This window comes from Dermacentor silvarum, chromosome 6, assembly GCF_013339745.2.
Source record: "Dermacentor silvarum isolate Dsil-2018 chromosome 6, BIME_Dsil_1.4, whole genome shotgun sequence".
Taxonomy (NCBI): domain Eukaryota; kingdom Metazoa; phylum Arthropoda; class Arachnida; order Ixodida; family Ixodidae; genus Dermacentor; species Dermacentor silvarum.
The window spans coordinates 36,506,262-36,530,965 of record NC_051159.1 but is presented as its reverse complement, the minus strand read 5'-3'; the positions used below and the strand labels follow the sequence as shown (position 1 = coordinate 36,530,965).

The window sequence follows — 24,704 nt, the reverse complement described above, 5'->3', positions numbered from 1 at the left end:
ATCTCGTCTTCTCCGGGTGCTCGAACGGAGACCCGGTCTCTCCCTCCCTCTCTCCCCCTGCCCGTTCTGTCTCCCTCTTGCTCCCCCAACTCTCGTTTTAGCTAAGTTAGCGAAACTGCAAAACTCGAAACAAACTAACGCGCTTCTTACCTTTTGTCCGGTCAGAGCTGCTTGTAGAGGCAATCTACAACTCAATTCCTCACTGTTAAACCGATTAACGAACGAGACAAAGCGAATCGCTGTTCAAAAGCGAAGTTTCAGAGCCACCGTTAATATACCACGGTGGAACCGGAATTTAATTTGAACTTGATGAACGAAGCAGTGGCCTGAAAAGAAAGAAATTAAGGACTGAGCACAAAACGTCGCAGTTTTACTTATTCTGGCAAACTCTCGCTATTTGTCAGTGCAGAAAGCTGCAGCAGCAGTTACTACTGTCGAGCGATAAGCAAATATATATCGAGGGAAGAATTTTACTAATCAACGCCTACGTTAGTACAGGTGAATAATAAAAACATGTTTTGCAGAAGACAGCAATATATTTAATCGCGTTGAATAAGCCATCTGGAAAAATGGCAAAAATGCATGACAGATATCCAAAGCCCTCGTTGAATTGGACGCGCCAGGCATCTGTGCTTTGTCGCACTGTACCAACTTTAGTTTTACTTGCAATAGAGAGTTCTGTGTTTTCAGTGGGTCGTGACGCTTATTGTCTGAAGCCTTTTTCTGTGTGTTATACGTGCTCCGAGATGTGTTCTCACGCAAAGTTTTCCTGGCGATAGCGATGTGCAATTGGTGTTTGCAGTGACTCGTATTATATTTTGCGACACCTCTGGTTTCTCACATTTTAATCAGACAGAACATCCCCCCCCCCCCCCCTTCAGAAAAAAAAATACTAGAAAGACGAAAGATACGCACGGATGAAATCTCGGAGGACAAAGCCGTCATCTGGCGGCAAAATACCGCAACGCTGCCAATACGAGCGCTTCATCAACGCGCTTTATAGGCCTAGCATAAGTTCACCAACGTGCGCCTGATGCGACAATCGACAAGCAAGAGCACATACCATCACCGTCATATACTTAACCCGAGCATGCCCCCTAGGCAACTTTGTGCTTCTTCGCAAATTTCTTTGGACGCATTTCATGTTCTTTCCTTATAGTTGGTGTTTGTTATAGTTAAGCCACTATAGATTTGTGTTGATTGTTCGGGTTAAGTCTGACGTCGGCTGGATGTTTTGCACGGCAGACATCTATTTGCTATTGCAAGTCGCGCCAGTATAGTAGCTTCCTGCAAAACGCTTTTTCATACGCCTGTTACCATGTTTTCAAATTAGCAGGTGGGCGTGCTTTAAAGAAAGCTTCCGTGCCATAATGTAAAGTCCGTTTGTCTGAGTACCTTTTGTCGAGCTCGTTCAAAAGCAAAGGCTTGTGACACGTGCCGTGCGAATCTTAACGACTTCCAATCAATTCTGCGGAAGTGCACAGGTACTTAGCGAATTCGCGTGGCGTGCCTGTTATATATATACGTTTTTTTCACTCTCTCTGTTTCTCTCTCTATCAAATTCAACTGTAATTATGGAGTTTGCCACCAGCTCTCAAGTTATAAAGCTACGCGAACAAGCCCGCCGCGAACGTTCAATTCATCGGGGATTATTTTCTTCATCTTGCAAAAACGTTAAAATCGCCGCGCCAGCGGCTTTCGCCTTTTTTCGTGGCACGTACGAGAGTGACTTTCAAAAGTTCTTTTTCCTGACACGCACAAAACAAAGAAAAACGTAAACGAAATGTAAGAAAGAAGAAAAAAAAAAACGGCCAAAGTAAGGACAAAAGAGGTGGTGTGGAATCAGTGGCGTAGCTTTGATACTTTTTTTTTTTAGCGTTTAGTCCGTTATTAGTGCGACTCAATTTAATTTTATCGCCGCCCATGTATACGCGTGGCTCAGAGGAGAGAGAGAGGTGCGAAAACAAAACAAAAACACGGCAAAATTTGCATAATGCTCAAATGACATGCTAATCACTGAGGATTTTGCGAGGTTTTTAGATCGAAATAATTAACTCCGGGAGATTCGCGCTGCCGGCGCATATCGTTTCGCGATGAACACAGTCAGATAGGGCTGTACCGGCATCCGAGGTGCTGTATAGCTGTCTACTAAACAGCGAAATGCATTTCTCTCGCATTCCAGCGCAATATAAGAAACAAGGAAAAAAAAAATTTTAAACACGCACGCTAGCACGAAGGCGCTAAAATGGCTCAAGTATTCAGGAAAAGTGAAAAAGAGCGGGAACAATGGTGCCGCATTTCGTGTCACCCAGATTAGTAGTTATATATATATATATATATATAATATATATATATATATATATATATATATTGTTTAACTGTCCCAAATTTATGCGCTCGCATAAAAGAGAGCTCCGGCCGCGTAAGGAAGTGTAATAAACTGTCAACGTGATTAAGGCGACTTGTGTTCCCGACAGTCAGGCGCAAAGGGGCTATTAATAGGGGCTCGGGTTTGAGGATCAATAACTAAAAGGGCACTCGGGATTTTTTCTCTCCGACTCTAGGAGAAGGTAAGTAAAGAAAAAAAAAACAAGCAGAAAGAGATAGAGAGAGAGAAATATAGAAAGACATGCAGATACGCCTTAGGCGGATAAGTCTCGGCTGTTAAAAGTAAAAGCAGAAATAAACGTTAGAAAGACGGTCTCCTGTTAATAGAATGATGGAATGTATTCTCGGCCTGCGAGCATTTACTCCCCGACGTTTATAACGCAGGTTTTACGTCCTTACTCGGACTGAAAATACCCGCCGAGATCCCCGTCAGCAGCCAAATGTGAAAGAAACCTTAACTCCATGTGTTTCCTGTCCGCATAAGGAACGAGGACGCGTCTGCTTAACAGAGCGGATATCGTAAGACTTGCGAGCGCGCACAGAGATTGGGCGGATTAAAAGTCCCGTTATGGTCATAATGGAACCTGAAAACCGTACGAATTGGAAAATATCTTCTCTTATTATTTATTGTGTATATATACTCGCAATTCACGGGACCTGTTCCCTTGTGCAGTGGTGTGCAGCAAACCGGCTCTCAATTAAACCTTCTAAATCTTCTTTTATGCATTTTCACTCACCAAACAGAAAAAAATATGTCTCCATGCCTTTTCATCAACAACCAGGCTCTAACTTCATCCGATCATGTTACTTTTCTCGGAGTTATTGTTGACGCTCATCTTCGGTTTCATAAACATATTTCTTCAGTCTGCAATAGAATATCTTTTGGCATACGTGCCCTCCTTAAAACCAGATTCTTCCGCCTCCATGTTCTCACAACACTATATTACGCCTTTATACACAGTCATATAAGCTACTGTATGTCATCATGGGGTCACGCATACTCCGTTCACCTCTCCCCATTGATTGAACTCGAGAAACAAGCACTTCGCATTATTAATTTCGCTTCACGGTGTTCACCTTCCTTTCCCATTTTTGTTCATCTTAATATGTTGCCTTTGTCTAGCCTTTATTTTTATAATATAGGCATTATATTCTTTAAAATTCATAACCATTACCTTAATTTAGACACTTTTCCACAACATGTGCTCTCTAATCCCAATTCTACTCGATTCGCTACTCATCGTAACTTGCCTAGTATCCGTACTAATTATGGTAGATCCACTTTGCTTTTTTCTTCAGTAACATTTTGGAATAGTTTACCTACGCATATGAAATCTGTTACTTGTTTGCAAATATTTAGGAGAAACCTAAAACAATTTCTATTTTTAAACTATAAATAATCCCATCAACCAGTGAATGTTATCGATACTTACATGTATTTTGCCTTTGTAATATTTATGTTCTCTCTTTTGCTTGCTTTTTTACTTTGTAGTTTTGCTTGTTATACTTGCACAGGAGGTCCCGCCAACGGTGATTAAAACCTTGGGACCTCCTTCTGTATATACACAACTATGTAACCTCTTAAGTATGTATAATAAACTTGAATTGAATTGAAAAGTATGGCTGCAAATACGCCGTAAGACTTCTTCACCGGTTATACTACCAATTCCGATAAAGGAAAAAAAAACTAAAGAGATAAAGAGGGGGTCACTTAGACAAGGAGCAGCAGCAGCAGCAAGTGCCAAAGGGCGTAATTTCTGGCCGCGGAAAAAAACACCTGTAATCGACGTCGATCCGGAGTATACCAGTACTTTTCGCCACAGCGCCGGCGGCGGCTGCTACCGAGTGATGGGCTCAAATTCTCGCGCGCCCTTTTTCGACACCCAACGCTGACGCCTTCTTTCATTCTTTCATTCTTGTTTTATTTCTTTCGCGCATTGTCCGACGCACGCACGCTCACAAACACACACACACATACACACACAGAGAATTTAGCCCTCTGCGCTGTGCGTGCGTGCGTCAGCCGCAGCGGCAGCGACAACATCGCGGCACTCTTCGACAAGCAGTCAGTTAGATGCACTAGGAGGAGGACGTCGTGTCTATGCCTCCCTTCCTCCTCCCCCTCCCCCTCCCTTGCTCCGCAGGGAGCACGCAGGCCTTTCTCCTTTTCCATGCACGCTCGGTGCCGACTGTTATCATCCTCTAATTAGTTCTCCACCGATGCTTGCGCAGGACGCAATGAGCAGGAAGAAGAAGATGAAAGGGAAGAAGGGCCCGGCGCGAGCAGGCATTGTCATTAAGAAGGGCGCGAATTATGGCGGCTCTCTGCCGGCCGCACCCCTTTCCTTTTTTTTCTCTCTCTTTCCCTCTCCTCATCTCGTCAGTTGTTGTTGTTCCGTGCTTTCGCTCTCTCGGCTGCGTCAGAATGTGAAGCGATCAAATGGACAAAGATCAAACGGAGAACTCAAGAGTGCGGGGAAACGATAGAGGGACATAGAAAGAGAGAGAGAGAGCGGAAAGGGATTTCGCGCCAAGGCAGACCGCGTAATAAGTGCGACGCGCGCTTCCAGCCAGGCAAAGGAGTTTTCGCGCGGGAAAAAAAAAAAAAAAAAAAGCGGGAGCGGAGGTCGTGCTGGATTAAGGCGCGAGGCTTGGCCCGCCTCGCCGGGACGCTACCGCGCTGCATCGTGAGGAATTAATCCCCGCTGATATCCAAGTGGCGGGGACACCGTAATACGCGGCGGTTCGGTGCGGGGACAGAAAGAAAAAGAAAAACAAGAAGGTTCCACGCAGTTCATTTGTATCTCTCTCGCTGTGTGTTTGTGCGCGCGCGCGGTTCCTTGGGAATCAGACCGGCACCTTCAGCGACTGGCAGGTGCTTGCTGCGTCTCGAATGAGTCGCGTCGCTAAGCTCCTTATACTTCTTTTTTTTTCGCTCAATTATTTTTCTTTGTGTTCGACGCGCTTGTTGCGATTATCGAAACTGCCCGGCACTGAAAAAGCCCTGTTCATTTCCCTCGAGACGTTCATAATGGAATCATCAACACTGAGCTCTTTAACTATCGACGCTCACGCCGATAGAAAGAGGGGAGAGCACATAGCCTGTGACGCTCAGGAAGCGCATGTTGCTATGGCGAGCTGACCGCCACGCGCGCGACGCTACTCGCACTGGTGAGCGTAACAAATGTGGTTGCCGAGAAAAATTTGGAATTTTCTCGGCAACTCAAGTGCACATACTGAAAGTGATGAGTGAATTCTTGTGTTCTCATAGCGGAGTTGAAGCCGCAGTTCGCAATTCTAGGTTGTGCTTGTTCCCTACGTCTTCAAAAGTATGCGGTCCAGAAATTCCGCAGTAAAGCTGGGGCAGGGGATTCTGTAAGTGTCCACCTAGTGGACATGGCCATTTCGTCTGCTTACCGAAGTTCTGATTGGCTGCGGACGCCTGCCTCCTTCTGACGCATACCATAGCGCAGCCAATCACAACTTCAGGAGCAGACGAAAGGGACATGTCCACTAGGTGGACACTTAAAGAATATACCCCCCCTCCCCCTTTCTTCTTCTCCGACTGTGAATGTAACTTGAAACTTAGCTCTGTTGCGCAAAGTCGGCATTGAAGTGCGCTCTTCAGGTTTACTCTCTATGTTTAAGCCACGCATAATTTTTTTTGCGAGTCAGTGGCTCGTATGCTTTTGCTTACGAGTGTACGCATGCCTAAGCCACGGAGTAATGTTGCCTTTGCTGCGAGCAATCAATGTTTCGTATTGTACCACGCACGAATTAACATTGCATAGCGCTGTCCTACCTATAGACTAAATCATTACAGCGATGAAATGCGGTCGAACAAGGAAGAAATGACGCAGGAGCCAACGTTTCCGCAAAGGATATCTCGTCTTTGCCAGGGCATTGACTCTTCCCTACAGTTACGGTTCTACCATTAGTAATCCCGCCGACTGTGCATGCAAGATGTTTACCACGCAAGCGTAGTCGAGGGAACATGGTAGCTGTAACGGCATACCGCTAGCGTTGCACGGTAGTGATAGTCTGCCGTGATCGGTGCCAACGGAGTCCAAAGTCATCCCTACGCATTCATTCGAAAAGGAGCAAAAGGAGGGACTAACATTTATTATAGTTACAACTAGGCCCCAGTGTAGCGAAAGGCGAGCGGATCAGCGGCGTCCCAACTCAGGCCACGGTGGCGAAGTCACCCTCGCTCGCTTGCTCTACGCGCTCGAGTCCATCTTTTTCTTTGTTGGCACTGCAACCGATGTTTGAAAATGGTGACGCTACAAGAACGGACAGCGCACGTGATCTCGTAGCTTCAAGGTTACGTTGTAACGCATAGCGATAAGTTATCACGTGATAAATGTGGAAGCAGTGCAATCGTCGCTTTAGGATTATATAGTTTGGAGTCGCGCGGATTAAGAGAGCGGCAGGGCGCAGCTGTCCAATTATTTGCCGGCTACCGATGCTCGAGCCACTCGTCGCTGCGCCCATATGCACACAAACCCGACCCGTCGTACAATACCACTCAAATTATCCTGCCGCCGAGAAGTTCCTACGCTGACCGCTCGGCGGAAACGCGGGAGCGCTCCCCGGCCTTGCAAGCAACAGGCTGTACTTCCCAGCTTTCTGGAATGAAACTCTCTATATTCGTCGGTCTCCAACATTAACTCGTGGCGGGGGTCTCTCGAACTTCTAAGGATCTGCGTGGACGCGCGGCAACCTCCGTGCGTGCGTGCGCACGCACGAGTTTGCGTGTGTTCGTGACGGTGCTTCGTCTCGTTCACTCGTTGCGTAATCGGCGGCCCGGGCTGGCGAGGGAGTCCACGGTTGGCTGCGCCTAATTGAGCGGGCCGACGGGATCGAAAACAAGCTCGCCCTTAATTAAGCTAACGTGCCAGCGCCACCGGCCGGCGCGACACGCCGTCGTCCCGATTTGGCTGCGGGGATCGAGGGTAGGGAGGAACACGCACTAGGCGACGGCTTTTCCCGCAGCGCTTGGGAGACGCGCGGGAAAAGCTATAGAGCGGGTAAAAGTGGCCAGACCGCGCGGCGGCTCTGTGACCAGGGTGGGGGGGGGGGGGTCTTCCTATATGAATGCGGCGTCTCTCGGAATTATGTGGCGGCGTTGACGCGCACCAGACATTACGAGCTGTGCACCGTTTCAAGCGTTTCCAGCGCGTCGGATCCCCCTGGTATAGCAGCCCTTCGCTTTTCCGAATTTGCCGCCTGAGCGGCGCGTTACATGTTTTCGTTTCTTCGTATTAATCGTGGCGGCCGCGTGTCCGCTAGAACGCAATGTTGAACTGGTAATAGCGACGAATAGAAGGAATACAAGCTTCCGCAACCGAAGCAATCTGACAGGCGGATACATGTTAACCGATAAGAGAAAGAAAGGCCGCAATTTCATCAGTACACTAATGGAATTCGCGTGAGTTGCTTTAGTATCGCAAGAGAACTCGTAAAGCGACGAATAAATGAGATAGATTTGGCGGTATTAAAAATATAAATTAAACGGCTGTTAGTGCAGAGCGTTTGAAGTACTTCATCTTTTTTGCTGCAACTAAGATGAAAAGCAATAACTTAAGATCATTTCGACTAATATGACGCAAGCATAGCCGCGAATCTTCCCATCCTCGCTTTATTTACATTAAACTTCGCGACGCAATGTAATGACGCAATCGATCGACAGCTCAGTCCGGATAAGCTAGCGTAAATCCACAACTCACCAAGGGCTGCGCACCTGAAGTCGGGATACGAATCACTCAAATTGTTATTATGATTACGAACGCAAGGTCGAACTTATAAATACTTCCCTCTTCTTTGTGTGTGTGTGTGTTCATGTCCACTATGTTTCGTAAGCAAACACAGACACTCGATCCTTACTAAGATTGGACTTACATTCCTCTATAGGCTCTACCATCTACCCGCAGGTATGTTTGCGCGCGTTGGACACTACATAGCCGTTTTTCATTTTTTTTATTTGTGCTGCTCGAACGAACTGGCGATACGAATTCTCCGCGTTGCTAGGACACTATATATATATATATATATATATATATATATATATATATATATATAATAAAGACGTTTCCCAACGTTCGCGGTCGCTCACATCCCCGACAAAGCATCGCGGAGAAGACGGAGCCGAAATTGACCTTGCGCAACAACAGCTCCTTCGTCCGAGCGCGCGCGCGCAAAGCACCTCTCTCCCAGGGACGCGATAAGGAGCTCGCGTACATACACGCCATTCACACGGCAGTGCCGACACCATGCGCCTTGTTATTACCATACTCGCTCTAATCTTCTCTCTCCCCCCCCCCCCCCCCCCTCAACCGCGTGGCACCCTCCTCAGCGACGGCGCGCCGAATGCGCAGCGATGAATGCGTCGCCGCCAGGTCGTCGACAGCATCGCACGCCGTCAAGCCGTCAAGAGAGTCTCTCACAAAGAAACCGCAAGCCCGGAGCGGTGTGTATATATATATGTATATACTACTAAAGGAGGTGAATTCTCGAGCTTGAATGAATAGAAGAATGAAGCAAAAAAAAAAAAAAAAAGAGGGAGAGAAAGGACAAAATCAGAGCGAACACGCGCACCTTTCACAAAGGAGGACGACGCTAGACGGTCTAACAACAACAAAAAAGAAACAAAAAAAAAAAGAAAAGGAATGACCACCACCGCAGGTCCCCACGAAAAAAAAAGAGAAAGAAGAAAAACGCCAGCCGAGAGCCGTTCGCTCCTCCTCACGATGAAGAGGAAGAAGAGGCAGCGCTGTTCACGTTTCTTTTTCACTCGGCCGTCCTCTTCCTCCGCTGACCGGAGCATCGCTCCGCCTCCGCCACCATCAAGAGCGCAGCAAGCGCTGCCCTAATGCGTTCCGCAGCGTGTTATTTCCGAGATCGCGGCGGGGGCTGGCCCGGTACGGCACAACGCCGAACGGGCACGTGTGACCGGAATGCGAGCGGCGGCGGCGGCGAGCGCTACAAACTGGGAGAACAAAACGCTTACAAACGCGGCGCGCACGACGACGACGCGGGAGTCGGGGCGGCCGCCGACCAGGGAAAAAAATACTATATATAAAGACAGGGAGATGTGAGGACAGTAACAAGTGCAACTGCTGGCGCAGGGAGGATCGTAAAAAAAAGATGCGATGGAGCAAGCTCCCGAGGTCTATATATATATATATGCCGCATTGTGCCGCCGTCCGCAGATCGGCATGCGTGAGTCTGCATCGAAACTCGTGCTATACGTGAGCGAAAAAAGAAGCGGGAACCATACCGCTCATTCACTGCGATTTCTTTTTTTCTTTATTGGTCTCTTTCTTGCTTCCTTCAATTTACTTCTTTTTATCTCGGCATCCTATATTCACACGAGCACGTTCTCTTTTCTTTCTGTCTTTATTTCTTTCTTTTTCCCCTTTAACCGAACATATTCCCGCATACGTAGACTTCCTCTATTCAAGTTCCTTTTATTTCGAATTCCTCGGGCACTTCTTCCCTCGTATCCGAGCAACGCAGGTGTAACGCGCGTCTTTTGTGCGTCTCGTACGACGGCGCATGTCTGAGCACGCGTACGCCGAAGCACCTTATCCTTCTCTCCTATCGTGCGGCGACGACCTCTGCGATGACGACGACCCAGCCGAGTCTGCGAAGGAAACGAAGCGGCCGGCCGCCACAAACCCGCCACTTTTCAGGCTCACGACCAAAGGCCGGGCAAAGCAGCGCGGGGAAGCCGACGAGCCGGGGCAATATATAAACCAGCGCTCCATATAGTGGGCGCCGATAGCGGCCGGCTGCCCCGGAATGAAGAGAAGCCAGCGCGTGGGCCACTTGATAGAGGGACTCGCGGGAATTGTGGTTCTCGGCGGCCGATCGGCCGGCCTGACCAATCACACCGCGGCGGCTGCTGCTGCCGATTCTGCGAAGGGTAACGCGGGAACGGCTTGCCTCCCCTCGCTTCCCTCTTTCCCAACCGTGGAAAGAGGGAACCTCCCCTCTAACCTTGCCATCACTCCTGTCCGCCGCGCAGCAGATACGGCGGGAAGGCGAACAGAAGGGGGGGAGGGGGGGGGGGGTGCGTTAGCCCAGCTACGATCTGTCTCAATAATAGGGTGCAGCGCCGCGAAGCCTATGGAAGGGACGATGGCGTACGCTCGTCCTTGCCAGAAGTTAACCAATATTAATCGGGACCGCAAGCATCGGTTGCAGCCAGCGAATGAGCGGAGTGTGTGCGCTGCCCAATCGTAACGTTGGGAGCGACGCTCACAAAACGCGACGCGTCGCGTTTGTGAACCGCGTTATAGCGACGCAAGCGGCTTCCCGGATTCGAGCCCATTTTTTTAGAGCCTACGTCGGGCGTGGACGGATGCTGCACGGTTCTAAATGTGTGATGTGGCGGCAGCTATATGGCTAGTGGCTGAGTCCCGTGGGGACGCAAGTCCGAACACGCGGCCTGGGACTCGATCGACGTTACACCGGAGGTTGGGTCTCCGCTCACAATTTGGCGGCCCGCGCGCTGAAGTGAGTCGGCGGAGAGGAGGAGGCAGAGGGAGGAGAGGACGTGCGTGTTCACATATGCAGAGTGTATTTGTATCGGAGGAGAGGGGAGGGGGGGGGGGGGGCGAGTCGGGATGCATATATAGCAGGCACATGGCGCGGCGGCGGGCAGGTTGGTGATTTGGGCGTACATGGACTCGTCTCTCGTGTACACGGTCACGCGATGGCATGCCGTGATTGCATGCCGTCGCCGTGTTGCATGCTCCGTGGCGGCCGAGATTTGAGCTTCAATGGGGTCCTGTCTGCTTTTGTGGGCGCATAGAAGCGCCGTCGTTGGAGCGACTCGGGTCACGCCTGCCGTGTGAACAACGCTTACTGTGTAAGGGGAAGTGTCGATCGAGAATGAGTCGACTTCCATGCAGCATCGTGCTCGATCTGAGTGATCGGTGGCGGTAAAATTTAAATTGGAAGTATGCCGTGGGAAAGTGTCAGCGAAAAGAAAGAAAAGGGGGTCGGCGTAACTCGGCTGGAAACAGAATGGAAACTTGCTTGGCAGCTTGAACAAATTATTGCCGGTCGAAGCAGCGACTGCATCTCTCTTTTTTTCTAACTCTCTCTCTTTAAAAAGGTGTACACGTGACGTCGCCAGGAAGAAACGAAAAGAATTCGAATCAGCACTCTATATAGGTAATATAAACCAGAGTTTTCAAATCCGGCCCGGTTGCGACCACGCACGGCAGCATCGAAACAGCCGGAAAATAGAGAATGATGGAGCTGGCATTTAGGCTTGACGGTTTTCTTCCTATACGTCGTCTGCTTTAACGCTCTTCAGATTCGTCAAAAGCAGACGACCGTCTGCAGGCTGCTTCGCCACGTAAGACATCCATGTACCAAAAGTGCGAACTTCTCTTTTCTTTACATCTGCATCCAACAGAGACGTTCCTATCAAATTACCATTCGTTGTCCGTGTTCTGTGGATGGAATTTGACGACCTGGGTTCCTACGAGACTTGATTACCACTGCGGTATCGTTCATTCCTGCCCGGGCAACGATCATCGACCCGCGTGTGACGCGCGCCCTTCTACGCCTCGAAGACTGTCGTGCGATGCTTTAATGCAGGAAGCGAGAGATGCAATTTGAATAATTGATTGGGAGACGTCTGCGCCAACCAATATCTCATGCAAGCTCTCCCGCCGGACAAGAGCCTATACTGCCGGCGGTCCCGACAGCGAGCACTGCATGCCTGGTTCGAACAGCAGCTCTAGACTTCACGCAAATGTGCTGCCATCTGTTGGCACCGCGGCGAAACCAGGGGCAAGGATGTCTTCTTTAGTGGTCGTGCACAATGGGCGTATTGTCGTAAATGGTGAAGGCGTGTCATGTAAACAAAGCAATGAACTCAACCTTTGCGTATCGCCAATCCATCACATTTTGCGCTTCAATGTAACGGTAAGACAGTATTGACTCAGATGAGTGGGCTCCAGCTAATCACTAAGTTAGCGTGTCAAACCATGTTAGTTTATAGGTCCGGCATTTGACACCCGTCACAAGGCAGAAACAGTGCCTCAATTATAAAATGTTAACTGCCACCTCCGAGTAGTTTGATGCGAAACGTAGAAACGTATTCCTTGCCCTTCCTTAAGGCCAGTTGACGATTTGGACTAAGCTGGGTGCAATCTGTGCTGTCAGTCGGCAGCACTATTCATTTACAACACAACATGGCGCACAACGCCCCCTGTACTGAAGAGCGAGCAGTTTGCAAGATGGGAGTGTGTTGCGCGGCTTCCAGTGTTGCTCTCATCGGCCTATAGATATGATACCCGTACCAAGACCACACTTCGTTGAAACCAGCAAAGTAATATCTCGTAAATATGCGCGTGTGTTCCTGTGCACGTGTGTTTGTTCTGTGAACACACAATCTGTTATCGGACTGCGGGCTTCGCCTTCACCTCTTCAAAACAAGAGAGCATTCCGAGTGTTGTGGCTAGAATAATCCTCTTCCCCCCCCCCTCCCCCCCCCCCCCAAAAAAAAATGTTTCAATTTTGCTCAAACATACTAGAGAGCTAGACTGCTCTATATGCTAACCGACGCTTTCCAAACGCGTGATCTGGAAGTATAATCGAAGCGCTCCGCAGAGACGCTGAATTGTCTCTCGAAAATTACATGTCCGGACATGTTTACATTGACCGTTGAGGAAAGCAGCGCGATATATCGAAGTGTAAACATTGCAGGAACTGGTTTATTTAATAATTTCTTTTAGGTCACTCGATGAACATTCGTTGCACGCCAAACACACATCAAACAGGTGTTCATAATACTTCGGATCGGAAATAAATCTTTGGGGAATCTTTATTTTCTCCTATAGGGCACCGAGTGGTAATGGGGCTCGAGAAGCAGGGGTAGAGGGGGCACAAAGCTTGGCGCCTCCTGGCCTCATACCAAAACAAGACTCAAACCGTCGCTCACTCTGATTAGTTTTTCCTTATCGCCTGCGCCGTATGACTGGGCAAATACAGAATAAAGAAAGAGAGAGAACCACGCCGCCAAACAAGCATTATTCATTTTCCCTGACGGGGATGTGCTGTTCTTTGCGCGAAAAAGCACAAACGGACTTGTGTCCTTCGTGCCGTTGCTTCTGCTTAGCGGGAGTCATGATGCTGTGTGTGTGCGCGCTTGTGGATAGAAATGCATGGCCGGTTGAAAGCGGGAACGAATCAGTGGAATAAATTAGATTTACGTCTCCGGAAACGGGCGTCCGCCTAGGCAGCGTGCGTGGCAGTGGAGGGGGAAGTGAGAGGAGATAAAGGGAGGGGGAGGGGGGGGAGGAAACTGGGGAAAGGAGTGGGGGATGAAGGAAGGCGCGGATCCACGGAAGGCAAGAAACCGTGCACGACGACGCTTTTGGAGAGATCCTCTGGAGCCGCGCCAAGTGTTTCCTTCTTGGCCATGAGTGCGAGACCCCCCCCCCCTTCGTCTTCAAAGTGTGTGTGCGCGCGCGCGGCTCTGTTTAAAGTAATGACGATTACCGCGGCGGCGGTCCTTACTCTCGAGAAATGTTTGCCTCGAGGACGCGTCAAGCCAAACCCCGAGGGCACTCGCGAAGAGAAGCGCCTTTCATCTCTCTTTGATAGCGAGGAAATAAAGAGGACGAGTTTGCTTGTGTACTTTCCGGCTCGAGCAAGTCGTATCTTGGATATTACAATCGATACCTAGTCTGAAATAGGCAAATGCGTTGTAACGGTGCTTGTACAAACGCCAAGAGAGAGAAGGAACAATGAAAGAAAAATAAATCATGTTTGCGTATGCGAGCGCGCGCATTATCTGAGCGCAGGAATGCGTGCATTGCGAGAGAACATGGTAAGAGGGCCGTGGCTTTACGTCGATTACGTCGCAGCAACTCGGGATACTGATCCGACACGCAATACTTTTGCGCATTGCCTATCAATTGTTCCTTTTATCGGGCTGCTTGATCCTCTCTTTCTAAACCGATTTTCCAGCAGACACGTGCAGGGTAGCAAACCGGAAACTCTCATCTGCTTATCCTCCCTATATTTACTCCCTCTCTCTCTCTCCATCCGATCGGCAAGTATTGTCGCTGTTGGTGTGACAAAATAATAATTCGCTGTTCAAATCAACGAAAACGCGAAGGTAGCTGACGCTAACGCAGATTTGGTCAGAGGACAGAAAAGATTGCGAAGATAAGAATAAAATAGGCGCACGCTTTCGAACCTTATATGCAGAGAAGTTAACTGCCAAAGTCTTATTTATCGTCGCTATGAGACGGGTAACAGTTATCGCTTTGCTCTCGCATATTTATCCCGCTAAAACCGTGAATTTCTCAGCTGTTCCGTGCAGTTCGTACCAAGGTAGCATCGTTCACCGGCTGCGATTTCTTCACCTCCTAAAAGAAGTAAAGGAGTGTTTTATGATGAATGCTGACTTTCAGCTATAGAAGTTCAAGATGTTAGCGTCGCTGATGGCGAGACTTGCTCCTTCGGGTGTTTGGCGAGAAATGCGATATACACAGTGATCAATGGGATGAATTTGTACCTGCAGCCCGAATCGTAGAGCTCGAAAACGTGAAAAATCGAACACTACCTCGACGAGCATTCGAAGAGCCGGCACTGCAAACGCGCGGAGCTCCAATGTAGCGGCACTATATATATATATATATATACCGCGCGCGACATTAGCGTATTACGCATGCTAGACTCCTCGCGATATCCATCGCCTCGTTTATCGTCTCACACATGTCCCGTGTCCTCCCTCGAGTTAACCGGAAATGATGGGCTCGTTAGCGAGGCTTACACCACCGCGCGGCTCCAAAAAGTGAATAAAATTAACCAACAATAAATTTTCCCCAGGCCTTAGTAATTACTGGACAGAAATACGCTCTCGCTATTAATGCGCCAGATTTGCACCGAGACACCTGCGCCCGAGCAGCTGTGTGCACGTCCCGGGCGCGTAGCTCGCCGGCGTCGGCAGCCCTCCAGTGAAAAATTCGCCGCGAAATGCGTCTCCGCTTCTCGAACGAACCGAGGATGCGCATAAGAGAGGGGGGGGGGGGGGGGGGGGCGAACTTCTTCTCTCCCGAAATCTCCTCGTCCGACTTCATTTTCCCATATGAGACTAATCGAGCGAAATGCGTGCGCCGCGGCAAGCCCATGCCCCAGCCGACGACGTTCGACGGGCTCGTTTATCTTGGGTTAAATCCCCGCTCGAGAAGTGGCAACCGGTTCCTTTATGCGTACTATAACACAACGAGCGCTGCTTTCGATGCACACACGTGCTCGGAACAGGAGGAGGCTTACTCGCGCTAGCGGCATCCACGTCCGTCTTTTGTCTCGCGGTATAAGGTAAGGTGCGGCAAAAAAAAAAAAAAAAGAAAAAAAAAACCGTTGTCGCAAATCTACGATTCGCGGGACATTTATACTATTACCTTATACACTGAGTGTCTGCCAGCTGGCTCTTATGAACACATCGGTAGTCTAGTTGGGCGCGTGGAGTGTTGTACTTGTGAGATAGATAGATAGATAGATAGATAGATAGATAGATAGATAGATAGATAGATAGATAGATAGATAGATAGATAGATAGATAGATAGATAGATAGATAGATAGATAGATAGATAGATAGATAGATAGATAGATAGATGTTCGAGGCACAATGTTGCGCATCCAAGAGAGGGCGTTAGTAATGCTTCCGCGTGATCCTCCTGTACACTGCACTAGGAGCTTAAATACGTTCACCAGCGTCTTAAATGTCTCATGCAAAGGGAAACGGCAAGCACTATTTACAGGTGTGCAAGTGTTTATTCATTTGTGTGGAAACCTGGCGCCATACGTATCAAAACTACAACGCGTCAACGTGTGGTAACCAGTTCTACGCCACAAGAAACAACCATATATAACGCTGTTCGGTTGTCTTTACGAAGTAAGTGCACATCTGCTGTTCACGAAAATAAATAGGTATCTGTTGTGTATGTGTGCATGTGTTAGGGGGGGGGGGGGGGGTAGAAGAAGACAACATGTGCAGAGTTCTGCCTCCGTAGTTAACGTTAAGCTCACGCAGGCACAGTGGAGAGGAGGAAGTCTCTTCGTGAGAGGAACATGTGCCCAAGTTCCTTCCTTGTCGAACCTATCGTTCACTTTACGGTTCGGGCATCTCTGGCCGTTCGCTTCGCTTCCACATGCCACGGCCGAGTTGCCCTCGGAAAGCCAAGAAGACCGGTAGCTATAATCTGCGAGCTGCTATCCGTCCGACAGGGTCCGCGAGTGTGCGTGCGTGTGTGTGTCTGAGAGAAGAGGAGAGACAGCTAGAGCAGGTCATCGGTGGCGGCCTTTCTGCCAAAGCCGCGACTCTCCTCCTCCTCCTCCTTTGGCGCTTCTCGTCACGTGATGATCCAATTAGAAACGTTGCTGTGGGCGCCGAATTCCGGACGTTCGGGGCCAACGAGAAAGAGCGACGCGCGTCGCCGTTCTCCCAGAGGGCGAGCGAAGCGTCGCAAACCGCCCGTGGCATCGGGAGAGTTGCTCGATTCCGAGAGGAGGAGGGTGCTGCGTCCACTCCTCGCTCCTGTTTTTCCCACTGCACTGCCGCTTGTCCTTTCGACGCCCGAGACCCAAGAAGCGCTCGAGCACAAAACAAGCAATGTGGTGCAGTGAATCGCCGCCGCCACCGCTTTGGGCCCGGAGGCTGCAGGCTGCACCACCGTCCTTAACGAGACACAACGACCTAACGTTTTCCTTTCTTGCCTCTTTTACCACCACCATCCCTCCCTCCCCGCCACCTCACCCTCTCTCTTCTTCTGCCTCCTGGCTCCGCGAATGAGTGCCAATGGCAAGTGCGTTAAACGACATCTGATTATCCGGCACGGATTGATGGTTTTTGCCCCCCTTTTTTTCCTTACCCGCCACCAAAGAAGATCAATGGAATGCGGTCGAATGATTCTTGCCAGGGCGCACAAGCTTTTGGAGACCCTTTTGCGTTCTCCAAGTGCGACTGCTCGCGTTAGAGGCCGTCTTGGCGTGAACGTTTTTACCGCGGCAGACCTTTAAACATTCCTGGTTGCAGGCAGCGCGAAATTGGTTGCAGGCAACGCAAGACAATCACGAGCGCTACAGGCCACACAGGCGAGATTGCTTCTGTGTCAAGTACGCGCTGGCCGCAGCAACCACGGCGTCGTCACCAACTAGCCCGATCGCATTGCTTGTAAAATCTCCAAACTGGGATGCTTTGGCCTGTCCGTCGGAACTTTTCGCCATAACCGACGTCGTCGTGTGGTGTTGACGCTACATCGTGTTGGCCACCTTCTCACTCTCAGCTTTGCCCGCAGCGCATGGCGAAGAAAAACAAACTTTGGGCACCACTGGACATCCAAAGCCACGTCTCTTCGCCGATGGGTTGGTAACCGGACGCGCCAACTGCTGAGCTATCACGTGACCTTCACGCTCGGAGATTCGTGCGGGATTGCGCGAGCCACGCCAACTCCAAGATTGCTCACGCATCTCGGAGGCCGCAGTTGACAGTACTGCCCCCATAGTGGGATAGTACGCCATAGTCGGTAATACGCCATAGTGGGTAATACGCCATAGTGGGTAATACGCCATAGTGGGTAATACGCCATAGTGGGTAATACGCCATAGTGGGTAATACGCGATAGTGCGTAAGAGTCATTTTTTAAAGACCAGACCGGGATAGCGTTGTTTTGAGGAGCAAGGCAAGCACGATAGCGGTATCTCTGCTGTGATAGCCTGCGACTGTGGCACGTAAATGAATTCGGAGCTGGATGAATAATTTAAGACTCGCGACTAGCTCTCTCTCTCTCTGTCACTCTACTTTTTGTACGCGTATGTTTAATGCCGATGGTTACCCGGGTTATGCGTGGCCAACTATCGCAAACCAAGATAATGCGTAAGCGCTCTTTTCAGTCGCCATCACAAATAAATAGGTTCTCTCGCGAAGCTATCAGGTGAGATGCAAGTACAAAACCTAAGGCAGATGCATATCTTGGCGCTGAGCCGTGCTCCCTCAAGGGCTGCAGAAGATAGCGTCAACCTTTCCCTTTCCTCACGAACCACTTACTAGATGCATATGCGGTCGTACAGGAACGTTTCATAAGTGCTGCATTTCAAAAATATGGGAAAAGGCTGTTGGTTAACTGTATGAGTATATCGAAACGGTGCCGAAAAAAAAATTACGAGTAGCACACTAAGATAACGAAGATTAGAGAAAAAATAAAGGCACTCAATTCGTAGGAATAGCATCCCGAAATGACAACTGAAATGTTAACAGGTTTTACAGCGTATGTTGGCACCTATTAACTACATGTAGCTGCTGATTTGCTCGAGCATGCCACCGCGGCATTTGGGAAATATACATCAATAACTTAGCACAGACATTTTTCGCGGAAGTTCGCCGACGACGCAAGTGCTCATCATGCTTCTTTCCTCGGAAGCGTCGCAGAAGAAGTATTTCCGCACTGGCGAAGCAGAACGTATAAGGAACTTCAAAAAAAGAGGAAATTTATTGTGTTTGCAGTGTGATGTAAATACGTAAAATTATTGTACTTAAACAGAGCGCTCGTGGTGAATTAAAAAAAAAAGTGACTGCAGAATTTTCAGCATTCCTGCGACTATGCGGTACTCCGGGACAATATTCGCAAGAAAATTCGGTCCTTGAGGTGAGCAAAATTTAGTTGTTTTTTTTCGCAGAGTCGCAGAGGACAGGATGATGATTGATAACGACAGCGTGAAAAAAAAAATAACAAAAACAAAAAAGGACGCACATACAGAAATGGCAAGCTTATAGTTTCGAGCTTTCCAACTGCCGTCGCAGTAAAATAACAGCAAGAAGTCCCTCAAGGCGCATGGAGGGAATATCGATTAACACGAAATTACGTCAAGCATTCAACGGTATACGCAAAATAAGAACGAGGTCTCTAGCTCGAAAACAATCCAACCAATTCAGCGAGCGACGAGTTCGAAAACATCCTGCACTTGGGAAAACTTCAACAGGAACAAGTGTAGAGCAAGTACACGATAAAAAGAGATTATGGAAGCTTAACTTAAGCAGGCGGTGATATAGCGCAGCTGGCCGTCGCTAAGCTAAAGCAAAATCTCTGAAGACGATGAACAATTTTCATCAACCAGCGCTTAGAAGCTGGTGGTCGAGAAATGAAAAAAAAAAATCGCTAAGAATGAAGAACTAATGTTCTCGTAAGGTCCCTTGACCTCAACGCAGTCTAGTTTTCGTGTGATATGTGATGAAATTTCACATACACGGGGAAAAGTTTGTGACAGAGGAAATCGAAAGAAGTTGTGGACGGTGCGTTATAGGTATACGAGCCAGATATGGACTTCTGCAAAAAACACTGATAACGTCTGCTTGCAGATGCAGCCCACCGAGCAGCGAGATGCTGTGCGCAAAAGAAACAAAGTAAAAAAAAAACCCAAAAAGGGTCAGGCAATCTGGCACAGTCGCCGTAAACAAGCTCATAAAAATCGAGTTTCCATGCAGCGCTTGCTTGCTCAACGTTGGCTTGCGACAAGGTTTAGGAACACTCGAAATCGCCGTCATCGCCGCTGCAGCGCAAGAACTGTTGCTTCACGGTGTCCCCAAGATTATTGCGTCGATCTGCAGAATCGCGCGGTTTTGAAACACTCCTAGTTGTACGCTTCCCAAACAAACTACCAGTAAAGCAACGACTGACGCGAACCTCAACTTGGTGTCATTATCTGTCCAGTAAACAGAAACTACCCCCAGAACGCGAAGACCCAGACAAAACTGCGAGGTGCTCTCTGGGTGCGCTAGAAAGTCAAGTGCAGATGAAATCATGTTTGCGTTCAGCACCTCGATGGCGAGAGCGCACCGCAAAGCAGCGCGCTCTCACCTGCAATCACAGAAGTCATGCGGGAAAGAGTATGCACAGGCACGAAGCAATGTGTTTTCAAAGATGCGGCGATCGCGCGCTGGCTGTTCGAAACAACTCGAACTAAAATACAAAAGTTCGTCTGCTTCGAGAAATCAGTATCACTCTTAAGTTCGTTCTGTCGAATTCATTAGACGTAGGAAGCGGTACCTTGGAAGCGAAAATGACGGGCGTCCTTCGTCGCATCGCTTCATGACTAGAAATCACCTACTTGCTTGCGTCGCACGACGGCTTGCGAAGAAGCAACAAGCGCTCCGCCTCTGAGAATTCGCAGGTACAAGGCGCGCCGTTTAATCGCAGCGAGCGATTCCGATCGAGCAGAAAGCAACTGACCTGTGTTAACCAGAACCAGGCAGCCGGCGAAGACTCGTAGTAGCATGCCCGCAGGAGGGTTTAGCCGACGAGGTGACGGCCTCCGGCACTGCATGGCGACGGTTCTCCTCGAATGTCCCGTCGACGGATATCCAAGCTTACGGAAGAGTTCGCGCTCAGAGTCGACACAGGCACGCTGTCGTCGTCTTCGCCGCTTGTCGCGCACGGGCAACAGTCGTCGAACGACGCACCACCATAATAGCGCGCCGCGCAAGAGTGTTGCGGTCACCAGTCGCCTCTGGCTCCCGGTCACACCGCAGGAACCAGTGGAAGAAGAAGAACGCACTCACACTCGCACCGAGAAACGCACTAGCGAGAACGGCCGGCTGTTCCGGCAGCGGCGGCGGCGAGCGACCCGCAAGCCGGGGCCCAGGACAGCAGTCGCGGGGTGCAGAAAGAGCGCCACAAGAAACACGGAGCGCGCATCCAACGCGCGAAGCTCCAAGCGACGCCGCAGGCTCGAAGAAGAGTTCTCCTGGAGAGCGAGCGAACGACCACGACGTGCTCAGGGCCGCGTGGGCCGGTCCCGACGGAGAAGAGCGGCACCGGATAGGCGCGCGATGTCCGTCGGGGTGCGACGATGCCGGTCGGACTACTGCTGCCGTTCGCCCAAAACACGTCGAACGCAGCGCGCGCAAATGAAGAAGAATAAAAAAGAAGCAGTCAGTAGCGGCGATGCGGCCGGGGAGGAGAGCCGCGACGAGGAGCCGTTCGGCGTGCGAGCCTCGGGGTCAGAGCGCCGCCGGGCAACCGGAGAGACTGGAGCTGGAACGCTGGACGGATGGCTGGAATGCCAGCAGCGGCGGCAGCGGGCGGCGCGCTGTTGTTCCTCCGATCGCGGCCACGGAGCCCATTGAGCCAAGCTGCGGCGGCGCGCTCCGCTCGGCAAGGCCCGTGGCGCCCTCCCGCGGCCGGCTCTGGAAACCGCACGGCTGAAAGCCGGGAGAGCGCTGGCAAGGCATTAGACAGACCCTCTCTCTCTCCGACCCTCGACCGTGTCTCTTCCCAGAGGCTGCCGGCACCAAAGGGGGTGGCACTCTTGCCACTCCGGCACCGTCTAACCTGCTCGTCCTCAGTGAGGAGGCCCGGCAATTGTTTATCTTCGTCAGCACTTGCGGTTTTCGTAGACACGCGTGTGTTTGTTTTGCGTACCATAGTAAGCATGACAGCGCTCTGCCAAGACCTCCTCCGGAGAGCCATACAGATGCATCGGTGGGGTAAAACACAATCGGACACGAGAGAGAGAGTCAACGAACGAAAGCGCCTTAGGCGAGAAAGGTCTGCTCTTACTGGATCGCTAGACTGTGCGATCGCTTGACGCTGTTATTCAACATCGGTTCCACCACTTTCGTGGGAAACCAGGATGCGTAAGTACTGGGGGGGGGGGGGGGGGGGGCACGAGAAAGGAGCGCGCGTGGTCTGAGAGAGAGAGGGTTACTACGAATGTGCGCGCCGAAATAATGCAGAAAGTCGTGGTAGAGATTAGGAAGAAGCGCGACGTCGGCTATAAATATTCGGGCGAGAATGAAGCGTTCGTATAACGTCAGGAAGTGCCTTGTCCGAATGGAAATACACGCGCGGCCCGAAGAAGCTATAAAGACGTCTCAAAGCGGCCAGCCACCCAGATTTATTCGTTCCAACGTTTCTCGGTTGGCGTAAAAAAGACGGAAGAATGGGAGGATGCGTACGTCAAGAACGCCGAGAAACTTTCCTCATTCGGCGCGCAGATCGACTTTTCCTTTCTTTCCGCTGTATTCCTTTGTTGTTCTATTCACGGGCGGCGTTCTTGGGTTAACGCCCTATGACATCGTGATTTCCCGCAGCCTGCAGAACTTCCGACCGTTTCTACCGGAACGTGGAGAAAGGAAGACGAAAAAAAAAAAAAAAAAAAGAAATGGAGCAGTTAGAAGGGACACGGAAAGAAAGCAAACGCAAATAAATTGAGTTGCGATGAAATTTCTCGAAGTACTCCACGGTTTTCTTATTGAATATAGGCTTTCTTTGTTCTTACCCTCAAGTACGCATTACAACGGACTCCATTTTTCAGGCGCGTCAAAGGCATGCCTCCGTTAAGATCAAAACGCAACACTGCTACCAATGTTCTGCGTTTGTTTGCTTGCCATGTAAGTTGGACGACTAAAAATCTATTGGTTGAACTGCTCTACAATATAAGGACAAAGAAATGTGTAGTTAAGGTAAAGTGTTGTAGTATGATCATTTAGCGTACCCGAGCAAAGGAGAAAGCCGTCGCCCATCGGGTACAAAATTTCTTGTGGGTAAATGCTCAAACATCGTCAGTTTATATCGCGAAAGCAAAATCAAGAAATGTTTTCTATTGGCGCGAATCGGGATTCCTTACTGAAGTTTGTTGAAAACGTTTCCTATTGTTTCTGCTAAAGGTTTGTGTTTTTTTTTTTTTTTACGTGTTTCACCGCTAAAATTGCATAGCTGTAATTGCTTTTATAACGCTAGCGAAGTTTGCACTACGTACTGGCTGCGTAAAGTGCGATAACTGAAAAAGCAATCAAAAGAAAATCATATGGACAGCTAATTAATGCCTATGTAGGACGGCCGGCTGAACGAAGCTAACTTATTCCGACTAACGTAGCTAATATATACACGATAGCGGAGATGATGCGAGGAATTGTTTTCTCTCAAGCGTCTTGTGAAAATCGATCCTAATCGAAAAAGAAAAAGGTGGTGGCGGAGGGGGGGGGGGGGGGAGGCACTGATTTTTAATTGCAGCGCGCACTGAGTCGTCAAATGAATCATTTATGAAACAGAGGATGAGCGTGAAGTGAGCTCAGATCTTGGCGATAAAGGACGCCTGAAGTCTTCTGTAGGCCCATGGAAAGCTTGCCACTAAATCCGCTAAACGAACTTCGTCAGGTCTGCATAGACTCAACTACTGTGGCTGCGTCAAATTGAGTCTCGTAATTAGCAGCTGTTAATGTACGGGTATTCAGGATTTGAGTCACGTGGCTTTCACATGAGTCAGTTCATTTTAAAGCCTATGGACAGAATAGTGCACTTGCTCGTGTTGCCGGTCGAGTGCGATTGTCTGGGAAACACCCACCTCCCGTGCCTACTCGGTAGCGTTCTGCGTCAGAACATGAGCTCGTGGGTTCAAATTCTCGCCACGGCGGCCGCATTCAATCGGGCGCGGACAAAAATAAAAGGAAGAAGAAATAAAACTGCTACTGTCTACAAGATGTACCAAACAGCCTAAGAGAACATGTTGTTCAAGAAAGACACGCCCGTGTACTTAGCTATTGGTCCACGTTAAAGAAACTAGCGGCTGTCAACTTACGGAGAACCCTCACTACGACGTCTCTCGTAGCTCGTTTTTCTTTGGGTCCTAAGCCCCACAATTTGATTTTTTTGGCTGTGATAACGATGCATAAAACCTTCGGATTGACTTTGTGCAGCATCTCTTTCTGGTGCTTCTATCTTATTATTTAGGTTAGTTGGCAAACCATAACTACCTGTGATGAAGTTACCGGCACTCCGTTATCTTCTTTCGCTCTAGTTAGTTCTCGCGTCGCTTCAGAATTAAAGCGGGCTGTTAATTAAAGCTTTGTGTTGTGCAACAAGGCAAGAAAGGGATAGAGACAATGGAAATGACGGTGCCACAACAGCAGCGAAGGTCGTTACAATTAGTCTTGATATGATGTGTCTCTCGCATATAGAAGAGTCGCAAAACACGCTCAACTGCGAAATAAAATAAAAAGTATTTGCGAAAGTGCCTTTAGAGATATTAATTAGACCTATTGTCCCCAGTAAAGGAATAACTAACAGGACCGGTGCGTTTCAAAATGTTATTTGTCAGCGCAGTTCAGTACTTAAGTACAGTAGAGACCAATAAAGATTTCTACCTTATGCAGGCGTTCTGGAGAAGTAATACTCCTGAGCGAGAACGCACTTTCTCTTACTGCACAGCTAAAAGAAAAAAGAAACATCGTTCAAGCATATCATCAAAAAAAAAAAAAAAGAAGGTTCGGGAAAATAAAAGCGCT

The 24,704-nt window shown here is 49.3% G+C and overlaps 1 protein-coding gene across 3 annotated transcripts in view; it reads right to left on the bottom strand.

The window, feature by feature from the left end:
- Positions 1-21,510, bottom strand: part of LOC119455428 (nephrin-like) — a 286,932-nt gene extending 265,422 nt beyond the window's left edge. For all 3 annotated transcript variants that reach the window (XM_037716834.2, XM_049668763.1, XM_049668762.1), the window contains exon 1: positions 20,650-21,510. In XM_037716834.2, coding sequence (XP_037572762.2) covers positions 20,650-20,743 — 94 coding nt within the window. In that variant the 5' untranslated portion in view covers positions 20,744-21,510. The remainder of the gene's footprint in view (positions 1-20,649) is intronic.
- Between the last annotated feature and the right edge of the window lie 3,194 nt (positions 21,511-24,704).